The sequence below is a fragment of the Cololabis saira genome, chromosome 9 (genome assembly GCF_033807715.1).
Source record: "Cololabis saira isolate AMF1-May2022 chromosome 9, fColSai1.1, whole genome shotgun sequence".
In the NCBI taxonomy this organism is placed as follows: Eukaryota; Metazoa; Chordata; class Actinopteri; order Beloniformes; family Belonidae; genus Cololabis; species Cololabis saira.
This window is the reverse complement of record NC_084595.1, coordinates 42,637,265-42,651,563: the sequence shown is the minus strand read 5'-3', so window position 1 is coordinate 42,651,563 and position 14,299 is coordinate 42,637,265. Positions and strand designations below refer to the sequence as shown.

At 43.2% G+C, this 14,299-nt stretch overlaps 1 protein-coding gene across 1 annotated transcript; it reads left to right on the top strand.

Annotated features, from left to right (window-relative positions):
- The first annotated feature begins 583 nt into the window (after positions 1-583).
- barhl1a (BarH-like homeobox 1a) lies at positions 584-12,429 on the top strand. Its single transcript, XM_061730280.1, has 3 exons — positions 584-929; positions 7,868-8,069; positions 12,270-12,429. The coding sequence occupies exons 1-3, from the start codon at positions 584-586 to the stop codon at positions 12,427-12,429; spliced, it is 708 nt and encodes a 235-aa protein (XP_061586264.1).
- Positions 12,430-14,299: the final 1,870 nt, after the last annotated feature.

Below are 14,299 nucleotides of genomic sequence, written 5' to 3'. Positions count from 1 at the left end.
GGATGGATGGATGGATGTATGAACGGATGGATGGATGCTTGGGCGGATGGATGGATGGATGGATGGATGGATGGATGGATGGATGGATGATGGATGGATGGATGGATGGATGGATGCTTGGGCAGATGGATGGATGGATGGATGTAATTACAAAAACAACCACCTTCCAGCAGGAAGAGGGGGAGCAGAGCTGGAGTGTCCAGTGCCGTACACAGATGTGTGGCCCCTGAGCCTCAGGACCAGCATCAACCTGCAGGACTGGTAGATCTGGACTACGTCTCTGAACTGTAGTGACCACTCACCACCTTCAACCTGAGCTGGATCTTTGGCTGCACAAATATATCCTGATTCACCTTAAGTCCATCAACACAATCACGTCGGAGGCCCTGAACTCATCCAGTTACTAAACCAGGGCCCCCAGAAACCCCCACATCAGCCTGCATCTGTCTAGGAGCAGAACAGCTGATCCTCTCGGGTTTGAATGGTTAAAATGACATCACAACCAAACTAACACGCTCGTGTTGACGTCACACTTTCTGAAGTTTCTGCTCAGCGTCTGTGAAACAGTCAGTCCCGGTGGAGGATGGAGCCTCCTTCCTCCCGCGGCTCCGGCTTCCTCATCGACTCCCTGCTGGCTCTCAGGCCGCCCGGCGCGCTGCCCTCCCGGGCGCAGCCCCCGGGGCTCGGCCCGGCGGATCCTCCGGAGCCCGCGGAGCCCCCGGAGCTCCGCCGCGGGCGGGGAGAGCCCGCCGCCGGGCCACGCTCCCTCTGCTCCTCCTTCCTGATCCGGGACATCTTGGAGGACTGCGGGTCCCGCCCGGACCCGGGGCGGGTCTGGGTCTGCTCGGACCCGGGACACCCAGACCTGCGACTGGATGAAGCCTTTCAGAATAAAAGTCTGGACAGGGCGTCTGTAGAGCACAGCAGAGGTAAAACAGAAAATCTGTGTAGCTTTTATTTTTTATTCATACAGAACTGTCTCAGAAAATTTGAATATTGTGATAAAGTTCTTTATTTTCTGTAATGCAAAAATGTCATACATTCTGGATTCATTACAAATCAACTGAAATATTGCAAGCCTTTTATTATTTTAATATTGCTGATCATGGTTTACAGTTTAAGAAAACTCAAATATCTTATCTCAAAAAATTAGAATATTCTGGGAATCTTAATCTTAAACTGTAAGCCATAATCAGCAATATTAAAATAATAAAAGGCTTGCAATATTTCAGTTGATTTGTAATGAATCCAGAATGTCTGACATTTTTGTTTTTTTAATTGCATTACAGAAAATAAAGAACTTTATCACAATATTCTAATTTTCGGAGACAGTCCTGTATATGGAAAGGATTCTATATAAGCCTCTTCTTCCTTTCCTTGCATGTTATTTCAATGTTTTTACATTTATTGTTCAATTTGTCTTATGTTGCTAAATAAATAAACTAAACTAAACTAAACTAAACTAAATACAAGAAATCTGACGGATAAGCGGAGCGAAACTGTGATTTTTATCAATGTCAGTGATTAATCGTGGATTATTGATTCAACTGATAGAAAAACTTCTGACTGAATGGTGGACATTCACACGAAAACAAGAATCTTTTTTTTTTTGTCAAGAAAAAATATGGTAGAGGATGGCAATGTCCAGGACTGTAGCTTAGGTAGGAGCACTGGGTGATATAATGGTAAAAAATCGGGGATGAAAAATATATAGCCTATAAAAAAAAAATATTATGAAAGCAATAATGATGGGAATGCTGGTGATAAACTGTAAAAAGTGTATTTATTTCAAAAGCCTGATTCTAAAACTAGGCTTTTAAATGGGATAATTTGAACAGATTTTTCAGAAATTCCTCATCAGATGCTCTACGCTGTCTCAAATTAAAAATGAATCTGACTGAAGTAACACTATCTGTTTATCAGGTTTTCATATGTGAACAAATCTGCAACAATCTCAATTTCTTTCAGTTTTCTGACATTTAATTGGGTCAATCAGAGATTAAAGGCAGCATGGGTCTGATTATTGATGAGTAGAACTGATACATGATCTGCCGCATGATCAATCAGAAATCTCATAATATGGTCAAGTTTATCCTCAATATCCTGAACTTGTGGTGGAATAAAATGAGCTGCTTTTCTTTGAAGACTCCTAAATAAGAAGGGAAAGACTTCTTCCTTCTAATGAATGGTGTGTTCTGGAGGCTCTACTGAAATGAGATGAAATGTGAAGACGTTTGTGTGTAAAGTGTAAAGTGGAGGATGAATGCTGTCAGATAAGAGTAAATGAAGACCAACGGCAGCAATATCTGTCTGGATTCACAGAGTCAAACTCTGAACCCTGTAGAACGCAATGACAGGAACATCGACTAGATGTTCCTGTCATTGAAGACCAATGTTTAGACTGACCGTTGGTACATTGAGTCCTCCCTGTGTCACTGAGGCTGTTCAGGAACCAAGCCAGAAACACACTTTTATTTTGATGTGATTATCAGTCGTGTGATCCCTGAATTTAGCACAGGTTTCCAGCAAGGTGTGATCTCTGAGGCTGAATGGATGGATGGATGGATGGATGGATGGATGGATGGATGGATGGATGGATGGATGGATAAATGGATGGATGACTTTTTTTTACTTTTTTTATTTGCACCATAAAAGAGAAAAACAAAAACAACAACTAAGAGACAAAAGTAATATGTGCGGGAGAGGTTAAAAAACCCTGCACGGGCTTATAAAAAGCACCTCCCCAAGGAAATAAAAGAATTGACAGATAAATCAACAACAACAATAATACTGGTATTCACAAAATAAACAAGAAGCTCTAACAACAGACAATAGAAAGCAAACAACATGAGCAGGGAACGCAAAAAAACAAAAACATGAGAGTATGTAGGGTAATAATCCACATTTAACATACTGTAAAATAAAGGTTTAAGAGTCTTTATTTAACAGAATATATTTAAATCTTAACTTAAACATTTGATAGAAGAGGATAATTCAACAATGAACTGATAGGAATTCCAGATTAAGGAGCCTCTAGAAGCAAAAGAAAACTGGGAGTGTGTAGTGCGACAAAAAGGGGGATGAAGTTTATTACTGGGTCTTGTGTTGTAGGAATGGACCTGAGAGTTGGCTGTGAAGAATTCATGAAAAGATTTGGAAAGCAAGTGGGAAAGATGGATACATTTATAAATAAATATGCATGATTGAAGTATGTTTATATCGTATATACTGACAATATGCAAAGTTTCCTAAACAGAGGGGCAGATGGAGAGAAATAATTAGAGAAGGTGGCTAATCTAACACATTTCTTCTGAGTGATTAATAATTTCTGTAAATTAGAAGGATAAGTACTGGCCCAAACAATATTACAATAACTGAGATGTGGATAAATTAAACTGGAATAAAGTATGTTTAAAGAATTCTGCGATATAAAAGCACTAATTTTTCTGATGATACCAATTGATTTCAATACTTTGTTGTTGACAAGATTAATATGTTCGGACCATGATAACCTTTCATCAATTAAAACCCCTAAAAATTTGGTAGAGGAAACCTGGGTTATGTCGTTATCCCCAATAGTAATCTTTGCATTGGATTTACAGTATGTTTTATTTTTTCCTCTAAATATGATACAAATTTGTTTGTTTTACATTTAATGTTAACTTATTTATCCAGAAACCACTCACAAAATTTAATAAAGCCAGAGTTGGCTTCACTAATCAAAGAATCAAAGTTACTGTGTGTCGAAATCAAGTTATATCATTATCAAAAACAATGGGGAGCATAGTGGAGGAAACGCAAGATCATTAATATATACATGAACAATAACGGAGATGGATGGATGGATGGATGGATAAATGGATGGATGGATAAATGGATGGATGGATGGATAAATGGATGGATGGATAAATGGATGGATGGATGGATGGATAAATGGATGGATGGATGGATGGATGATGGATAAATGGATGGATGGATGGATGGATGGATGGATGGATAAATGGATGGATGGATAAATGGATGGATGGATGGATAAATGGATGGATGGATAAATGGATGGATGGATGGATGGATAAATGGATGGATGGATGGATGGATGATGGATAAATGGATGGATGGATGGATGGATGGATGGATGGATGGATGATGGATAAATGGATGGATGGATGGATGGATGGATGGATGGATAAATGGATGGATGGATGGATGGATGATGGATAAATGGATGGATGGATGGATGGATGGATGGATGGATGGATAAATGGATGGATGGATAAATGGATGGATGGATGGATAAATGGATGGATGGATAAATGGATGGATGGATGGATGGATAAATGGATGGATGGATGGATGGATGATGGATAAATGGATGGATGGATGGATGGATGGATGGATGGATGATGGATGATGGATGGATGGATGATGGATGATGGATGGATGGATGGATGGATGGATAAATGGAGGGAGGGATGGATGGATGGATGGATGGATAAATGGATGGATGATGAATAAACGGATGGATGGATGGATGGATGGATAAATGGATGGATGATGGATGGATGGATGGATAAATGGAGGGATGGATGGATGGATGGATGGATGGATGGATGAATGGATGGATAAATGGGTGGATGGATGGATGGATGGATGGATGATGGATGGATGGATGGATAAATGGAGGGATGGATGGATGGATGAATGGATGGATAAATGGGTGGATGCATGGATGGATGGATAAATGGAGGGATGGATGGATGGATGAATGGATGGATAAATGGGTGGATGCATGGATGGATGGATAAATGGATGGATGCATGGATGGATGGATGGATGGATGGATGATGGATGGATGGATGGATAAATGGAGGGATGGATGGATGGATGCATGGATGGATAAATGGGTGGATGGATGGATGGATGGATGGATGATGGATGGATGGATGGATAAATGGAGGGATGGATGGATGGATGAATGGATGGATAAATGGGTGGATGCATGGATGGATGCATGGATGGATGGATGGATGGATGGATGATGGATGGATGGATGGATAAATGGAGGGATGGATGGATGGATGGATGAATGGATGGATAAATGGGTGGATGGATGGATGGATGGATGGATGATGGATGGATGGATGGATAAATGGAGGGATGGATGGATGGATGGATGGATGGATGGATGGATGGATGGATGGATGATGGATGGATAAATGGGTGGATGCATGGATGGATGGATGGATGGATGGATGATGGATGGATAAATGGGTGGATGCATGGATGGATGGATAAATGGATGGATGGATGGATGGATGGATGGATGATGGATGGATGGATGGATAAATGGATGGATGCATGGGTGGATGGATAAATGGATGGATGGATGGATGGATGGATGGATGGATAAATGGAGGGATGGATGGATGGATGGATAAATGGATGGATGAATGGATACATGGAAGGATGGATGGATAGATGGATGCATGGATGGATGGATGGATAAATGGAGGGATGGATGGATGGATGGATGAATGGATGGATAAATGGGTGGATGGATGGATGGATGAATGGATGGATAAATGGGTGGATGGATGGATAAATGGATGGATGGATGGATGGATGGATGGATGGATAAATGGGTGGATGGATGGATAAATGGAGGGAGTGATGGATGGATGGATGGATAAATGGAGGGATGGATGGGTGGATGGATGGATAAATGGAGGGATGGATGGATGGATGATAGATGGATGGATTGATAAATGGATGGATGAATGGATACATGGAAGGATGGATGGATAAATGGAGGGATGGATGGATGGATGGATGGATAAATGGAGGGATGGATGGGTGGATGGATGGATAAATGGAAGGATGGATGGATGGATGGATGATAGATGGATGGATTGATAAATGGATGGATGAATGGATACATGGAAGGATGGATGGATAGATGGATGGATGGATGGATGATAGATGGATGGATGGATAAATGGATGGATGAATGGATACATGGAAGGATGGATGGATAGATGGATGCATGGATGGATGGATGGATGGATGGATGGACAGACTGACAGATGGATGGATGGATAAATGGATGGATGGATGGATAAATGGAGGGAGTGATGGATGGATAAATGGAGGGATGGATGGGTGGATGGATGGATAAATGGAGGGATGGATGGGTGGATGGATGGATAAATGGAGGGATGGATGGATGGATGGATGGATAAATGGAGGGATGGATGGATGGATGGATGGATGGATGGATGGATAAATGGAAGGACAGTCTCTGGTCTTTGGAGGCTCCCAGACTGATTCCACCCAAAAACAGAACGCTGTGTGAAAATGACAAAGAGGCTTGTTCAGAAACCTACGGATGACATCACAGTGTGTCCAGTCCTCATACTGTCTCTGGAGAAATGTGTGTGTGTTTGTCCGTCCTGGTCTAGACCTGTTTGTCTGTCCTGGTCTAGACCTGTTTGTCTGTCCTGGTCTAGACCTGTTTGTCCGTCCTGGTCTAGACCTGTTTGTCCGTCCTGGTCTAGACCTGTTTGTCCGTCCTGGTCTAGACCTGTTTGTCCGTCCTGGTCTAGACCTGTTTGTCCGTCCTGGTCTAGACCTGTTTGTCCGTCCTGGTCTAGACCTGTTTGTCTGTCCTGGTCTAGACCTGCCTTCAGCCCAGACCTGCAGATATCAGCAGGTTTAGATGATGGATGGACTCAGCCCTCAGCTCCCAGAATCCTCCATCGTGAAAACCACCCTGTCAACCTGAACAAACACAGACTTTGCTGCAGACTTCATTTACCTTTCAAGTGTGTTTTATTAGAGCACATTAACATACAGTTACAAATTTACAGTATACACACATCGTTGCGCAGTAGAGTACAGGTCATAGTGCACCTTTTTGTTTTCTTAGAACAAAATAAATGAAGAACCTGATATAAAATGTGGAATGCAAAATACAAAGAAAGAAAGAAAAATAGCGAAGAATAACAATAGATAAATAAATGAATAAATAAAAAAATAAATAATTAAAGGTAAAAATACATAAACAGCTTGAAGAAACTACTTCCAGGTAGATGGTATTTATTCTGTGCAAAAGAAGCAAATATGCCTTTAATGTATAAGTCTCCTATTGTATGGATGCCTGCCTTTTTCCAGAGACTAAAAGTATTATCCAAATTGGATGGTGGAAAGGTAGGATTCCCAGTGACTGGTAGTGCATAAAATATGGGTTTTAACTTAAAGTGTAACTTGATTTGTTTCCAAATGTGCACTGTACTGTGGATCATCACATTGGAATTGTATATTGATTTTTCAATAGTGTAAGGTGCCAAAAGGATGGCAACTCAACTCAACTCAACTCAACTTCCTTTTATTGCCACACGGCACACATGGCACCTATAGAATAAGGCTGGCATGCTTCCTGCTCCAATTCAAGCCAATTTGGTGGAGTTACTGTGTCATCCAGCCAATATGCCATAATCCTGATTTGTGAAGCCCAATAATATGACAAAAAGTTTGGAAGTGCCAAACCCCCCTCCATCTTAGATTTGCTTAGATTTGTTTTGTATTCCCACAGGAAAGGGAGTACAATCGAGTCTATTTTTTTAAGAAAAGATTTGGTCAGAAACAATGGAATATTCTCAAATAAATATAATAACTATGGCAAAAAAAATGTTTTAATAGCATTGACTCTGCCCAGCAATGATATCGCCAAAGTCTTCCAAAACAGTATATTCGACTGTAATTTAGACAACAATGGTAGGAAGTTTTCCCAGACTTCATCTTCAACCAGGAAGCTGTTTTCAGTTAGCTGACGGGACTTGTGATGTCCTCCCCACCTGTCCACCCCCAGGGCACGGCGGGACCCCGGACCCGGCGGCGGGTCGCCTGAAGAAGCCCCGTAAGGCTCGGACGGCGTTCAGCGACCAGCAGCTGTCCAAGCTGGAGAGAAGCTTCCAGAAGCAGAAGTACCTGAGCGTGCAGGACCGCGTGGAACTGGCTACGGCGCTGCAGCTCAGCGACACGCAGGTCAAGACCTGGTACCAGAACCGCAGGTGAGTTCTACAGGCTGAACCATGGTACCGTTCAACCGTGTTCCCGTCCACATGCTTGGACTGCAGGGACACTTTTCAACTGTCTGAAGGTTTAAATCATGTGAGTCGAGCAACATCAACGTATGTTGAAGTTGACACTTTCAGAGTGTTGACGTTCATGTTGTCCCTCCTCCTGCTTCCCTTCAACCTTTTAATAGAGGGAATGTGCATGACGTCACAGATTGGACTTCACAGCGGGTTACACCCACTGAGTGACAGAAAGACTGAGTGTCAGAAAGACTGAGTGGCAGCGTAAACTTTCAGTTTGAGCAACTGTAAAACATCTAAAATGGGACAGAGCTGTTGTGCTTTTGACTGTACTCATAGATTTAGCAAGAAATCAGAGTTATTGTTTTACAGACTGACGAAAAATAAGCTTAAGAGAGACAAATGGATCGCTGACTTTTGTATGCCTTCAAGCTTTGCTTCATGTATTTGCCTGGCGTAGAAATTAAGCACATATAAATACGGGTCACTGTCAAGTCCAACTGCCTTTAATTTAAGCCGATAATCAGCTGTTATCTCGTCTTCTCCACTAGTTGCAGCTGTTTTCGCTGATGTTTTGCCACTCAGTGTGAGTAAGGGGGCTGGTCCAGTGGGGAAGTGACGTCAATGCAGTCCCTCTATACTTTAGCAAGAGAGAGTATCAGTCATATAGGATGCAGGATGGCAGCGAAGAGCTTCAGGGGTTCATCATGTCTTATTGAGTGTCAGAATTCTCCAACTCTGTTTGGATAAAATTATCCATCCATCCATCTTCTTCCGCTTATCCGTTCCCGGGTCGCGGGGGCAGCAGTCTCAGAAGAGATGCCCAGACTTCCTTCACCCCAGACACTTCCCCCAGCTCTTCCTCCAGCTCTTCCTCCTGCTCTTCCTCCAGCTCCTCCGAGGGGAGTCCGAGATGTTCCCAGGCCAGCCGAGAGACATACAGTTAGGTCCATAAATATTTGGACACTGACACAATTTTCAGTATTCCAGCTCTGTACAACACCACAATGGATTTGAAATGAAACAATCAAGATGTGCTTGAAGTGCAGACTTTCAGCTTTAATGTGAGGGTATTTACATCCAAATCAGGTGAACGGTGTAGGAATTACAACACATTTTATATGTACCTTCCACTTTTTAAGGGACCAAAAGTAATTGGACAACTAACATAATCATACATCAAATTGTCAATTTTTAATATTTTGTTGCAAATCCTTTGCAGTCGATGACAGCCTGAAGTCTGGAACCCATAGACATCACCAGACGCTGGGTTTCGTCCCTGGTGATGCTCTGCCAGGCCTCTGCTGCAGTTGTCTTCACTTCCTGCTTGTTCTTTGGGCATTTTCCCTTCAGTTTTGCCTTCAGCAAGTGAAATGCATGCTCAATCGGATTCAGGTCAGGTGATTGACTTGGCCATTGCAGAACATTTGACTTCTTTGCCTCTTTGGTTGCTTTCGCAGTATGCTTCGGGTCATTGTCCATCTGCATTGTGAAGCGCCGACCAATGAATTTTGAAGCATTTGGCTGAATATGAGCAGATAATATTGCCCGAAACACTTCAGAATTCATTCTGCTGCTTTTGTCAGCTGCCACATCATCAATAAATATAAGAGAAGACTTCACCAGAGGAAATACAGAGGAAATACAGATGGGTTACACAAGGTGTAAACCATTGGTGAGCCTCAAAAACAGGAAGGCCAGATTAAAGTTAGCTAAGAAACGTCTAAAAGAGCCAATGCAGTTCTGGAACAACATCTTATGGACAGATGAGACAAAGATCAACTTGTACCACAATGATGGAAAGAGAAGAGTATGGAGAAGGGAAGGAACTGTTCACTTTAATCTGGCTTTCCTGTTTTTGAGGCTCACCAACGGTTTACCTTGTGTAACCCATCTGTATTTCCTCTGTATTTCCTCTGGTGAAGTCTTCTCTTATATTTATTGATGATGTGGCAGCTGACAAAAGCAGCAGAATGAATTCTGAAGTGTTTCGGGCAATATTATCTGCTCATATTCAGCCAAATGCTTCAAAATTCATTGGTCGGCGCTTCACAATGCAGATGGACAATGACCCGAAGCATACTGCGAAAGCAACCAAAGAGGCAAAGAAGTCAAATGTTCTGCAATGGCCAAGTCAATCACCTGACCTGAATCCGATTGAGCATGCATTTCACTTGCTGAAGGCAAAACTGAAGGGAAAATGCCCAAAGAACAAGCAGGAAGTGAAGACAACTGCAGCAGAGGCCTGGCAGAGCATCACCAGGGACGAAACCCAGCGTCTGGTGATGTCTATGGGTTCCAGACTTCAGGCTGTCATCGACTGCAAAGGATTTGCAACAAAATATTAAAAATTGACAATTTGATGTATGATTAGGTTAGTTGTCCAATTACTTTTGGTCCCTTAAAAAGTGGAAGGTACATATAAAATGTGTTGTAATTCCTACACCGTTCACCTGATTTGGATGTAAATACCTTCAAATTAAAGCTGAAAGTCTGCACTTGAAGCACATCTTGATTGTTTCATTTCAAATCCATTGTGGTGTTGTACAGAGCTGGAATACTGAAAATTGTGTCAGTGTCCAAATATTTATGGACCTAACTGTAGTCTCTCCAGCGCGTCCTGGGTCTTCCCCGGGGTCTCCTCCCGGAGGGACATGCCTGGAACTCCTCCCTAGGGAGGAGGGACATGCCTGGAACACCTCCCTAGGGAGAGGGACATGCCTGGAACACCCCCCTAGGGAGGAGGGACATGCCTGGAACACCCCCCTAGGGAGGAGGGACATGCCTAGAACACCTCCCTAGGGAGGCGTCCAGGAGGATCCGGTACAAATGCCCAAGCCACCTCAGCTGACTCCTCTCAATGTGAAGGAGCAGCGGCTCGACTCCGAGCTCCTCCCGGGTGACCGAACTCCTCACCCTATCTCTAAGGGAGCGTCCAGCCACCCTGCGGAGGAAACTCATCTCTAAGGGAGCGTCCAGCCACCCTGTGGAGAAAACTCATTTCGGCCGCTTGTATCCGCGATCTTGTCCTTTCGGTCACTAGCCAAAGTTCATGACCATAGATGAGGGTAGGTGCATAGATTGACCGGTAAATCGAGAGCTTCGCCTTTCGACTCAGCTCCTTCTTCACCACGACGGTCCGGTACATCGACCGCATAACTGCGGACGCTGCATCGATCCGTCTGTCAATCTCACGCTCCATCGTTCCCTCACTCGTGAACAAGACCCCGAGATACTTGAACTCCTCCACCTGAGGCAGCACTTCTCCTCCATCCATCAAGGAACACCACCCTTTCCCGGTGGAGAACTATGGCCTCGGTTTTGGAGGTGCTGATTCTCATCCCTGCCGCGTCGCACTCGGCCTCAAACTGCCCCAGCACATGCTGAAGGTCCCTGTCCGATGAAGCCAACAGGACAACGTCATCTGCAAAAAGCAGAGACGAAATCCTGTGGTTCCCAAAAATCCAACATTACCTGCCTCATTCTTTACCTTGCTAAACCAATCACACCTGGTGCTACCAGACATGTTGGCACGGTGACAGAGACAGCTGGAAGATGCCGGTTTTTGAAGTGAAATTTGGTTTAAGCAGGGCTCCTACGTGGGGGTAGATACATGGGCTGGCTGATCTGTGATCAGAGCTCAGAGGAACATTGAAGTTCCTGGTGTTACTGTTCTTCCAAAACCAAAACTGTTCTGCTTTATCAGTAGTGAACTTCCGGTTTGATATCTAGAAAGTCTGGAAACGTCCTCTTATAACATCTGGGGATGTTTTAAAACTAGTCAAACACTGGTTTGACATGTTCCTCTGTAACAGCAGTTTCTGTCGGCCGTCTCAGTTTAACTCCACTGGAGACGCATTTCACGGATTAATAATAAACAGAATGATCAATAATTCAGCATGTGTGCTGTAATCAATGATTTATATTTCATAAAGAAACAAATCTGGAGCTTTTAGTGCAGAAGAAGGAGACAAGAGGAGCCCAGTATTTTTATTAAGTGATTTATTTTTATTGTTTGGAGGGTCTGCGCTGGGATTGGCCAGAAGATCATCAGCAGTTCGGAGGGCTGGTTTCCGTAAAGAACACTGGTGGTTCGATTCCCCTGATGATCTCTTTTAAAAGTCAGCATTGTTTGTGGTGCGTTCACTGACTTGTGTTTGTATTTCCTACCAGGACCAAGTGGAAGCGTCAGTCAGCAGGTCTGCAGTTTCTGGCTGCAGCTAGCCGAATGTTCCTGCCCGCACACTTCCTGCGGCCGCTGGCCCCGCCCACCTTGGACTCCTACCTGTACCCAGGCCCCGCCCACCACCACCCTGCTGCCCTGCCTCTATAGAAGGTCTGCATGGATGTCACATTCCCACTGGATCAGCCCCCTTACTCACACTGAGTGGCAAAACATCAGCAAAAACAGCTGCAACTAGTGGAGAAGACGGGATAACAGCCAACTATCGGCTTAAATTAAAGGCAGTTGGACTTGACAGTGATCCGTACAGTTACCTCAGGAACCAGTGGTCCATGGACATTAATATTTGGCCAAGAATCGAGTTTCCTGATATTTATATGTACTTAATTACGCTGGGGAAAAACACGAAGCAAAGCTTGAAGGCTTACAAAAGTCTTGACGCTTGGTCCGACTTCAAGGCAGGATTTGTTGGCAAAATTAAAGTGATGAGGACACTGAACTTTATGATTTGACCGTTTAACGTTAGCTACCCAAAAATCCAACATTACCTGATAAAAAAATGGGAACCGCAAATCCACGTTTCGGTTGCTGGAATCCAGTTGTTTCTGTGAATTGCAGCGATCTATTTGTCTCTCTTAATCTTATTTTTCAGCAGTCTGTAAAACGATAACTCCGATTTCTTGCTAAATCTATGAGTACAGTCGATTCCACAACAGCTCTTTCCCATTTTAGATGTTTTCCAGTTGCTCAAACTGAAAGTTTACGCTGCCACTCAGTCTTTTTCTGCCACTCAGTCTTTCTGCCACTCAGTTTTTCTGACACTCAGTCTTTCTTCCACTCAGTTGGCGTAACCCGCTGTGAAGTCGTCATGCACATTCCCTCTATTGCACTGTGTCCTCCCCCACTGACGAGGACTGGAAAGACCGGATCCCAAGGACGGCTGTTGATTCTCATCTTTACTTGCCATCAGGAGGAAGTTGAGATGTTTGATGACTTTCTCAAGGGGTCGTGGGATCAGATCCTTGAATGGGGGGCTTGAAAGGCTCATAAACAGAACTGTAATGACCACCACATCCAGGCTGGACATCGGAACACGACCAGACAACACTGTCACCATCAGAGATAAAAACTCTGGGAGAACGTTAGCAGAGCTGAATGAAAACAAACTCTTGGAAAAACAGCTTGGACAAAAACCTGCAAATGCAGGGCCGTTTTCTAGCTTTGAAATATTGCGGTTGGGGGCCCTTTTCTGTGTTTTCCAGTGTTGTGGAAGAGTTTAAACCTTTTCCGATGACAGTTGTGATGCATTCATCTGTTATATGTTCAGAATATAATACGCAGATTTTCAGTTTCAAGCAGCACGAGCTAGATGACTCAAACTGGCTGAGCCCGGCTGAGATGGTGTGAGCACTTTTTACTTTAAATTCCGGGCAAAAAGCTCAGAAATTGTGTTTTCATGAAACTGCAAATCTTTGATGACCAATCTCAGAAATTCTGGATTTGTAACCTAGCAAATTAACTTAAAAATGTGTTTTTTTATCTGAATTTCTGATTTTACATAGTTGTATATTTGTGAGAAAAAAACTCAAAATGTATGAATATTCCAAATTCACAAATTTGCAAGAGTAAATTTTGAAAAATAATCATCTCATTTAACACATTGGAAATGTTTCAGGAGCAAACAATTCGGTGAATTTCGATGACGTAAGACAAACTAAACGCTGACCAGTGCTGAGTGTCTTTTTGGGGTTATTTAAAAGCAACGACTGGCCGACCACATTTAGCAGAAAAGATGACCATGGACGTCCTGGCAAAAAAGCGCAGGCGCTTGTATGACGTAGGGATGTGGTCGCAGCCGACAGCTGCCCGTCCTCACTACATCTGCTTAGCTGAATAAAGATTTGAGGAGACATAATATTTCTTATTTAAAAAGTAAAATGTCTTGTTGGACATTTCAAAGTACCACAGGTCCTCATATAAACAACCACACACACTCACTCCGCTGGACAATTTATAATCA

Excerpts from the sequence above, each read along its gene's own strand:
- barhl1a (XM_061730280.1), top strand. The coding sequence starts at position 584 with ATGGAGCCTCCTTCCTCCCGCGGCTCCGGCTTCCTCATCGACTCCCTG. Across the intron at positions 930-7,867 it reads GTCTGTAGAGCACAGCAGAG|GGCACGGCGGGACCCCGGAC; the intron begins GTAAAACAGAAA and ends GTCCACCCCCAG. Across the intron at positions 8,070-12,269 it reads ACCTGGTACCAGAACCGCAG|GACCAAGTGGAAGCGTCAGT; the intron begins GTGAGTTCTACA and ends ATTTCCTACCAG.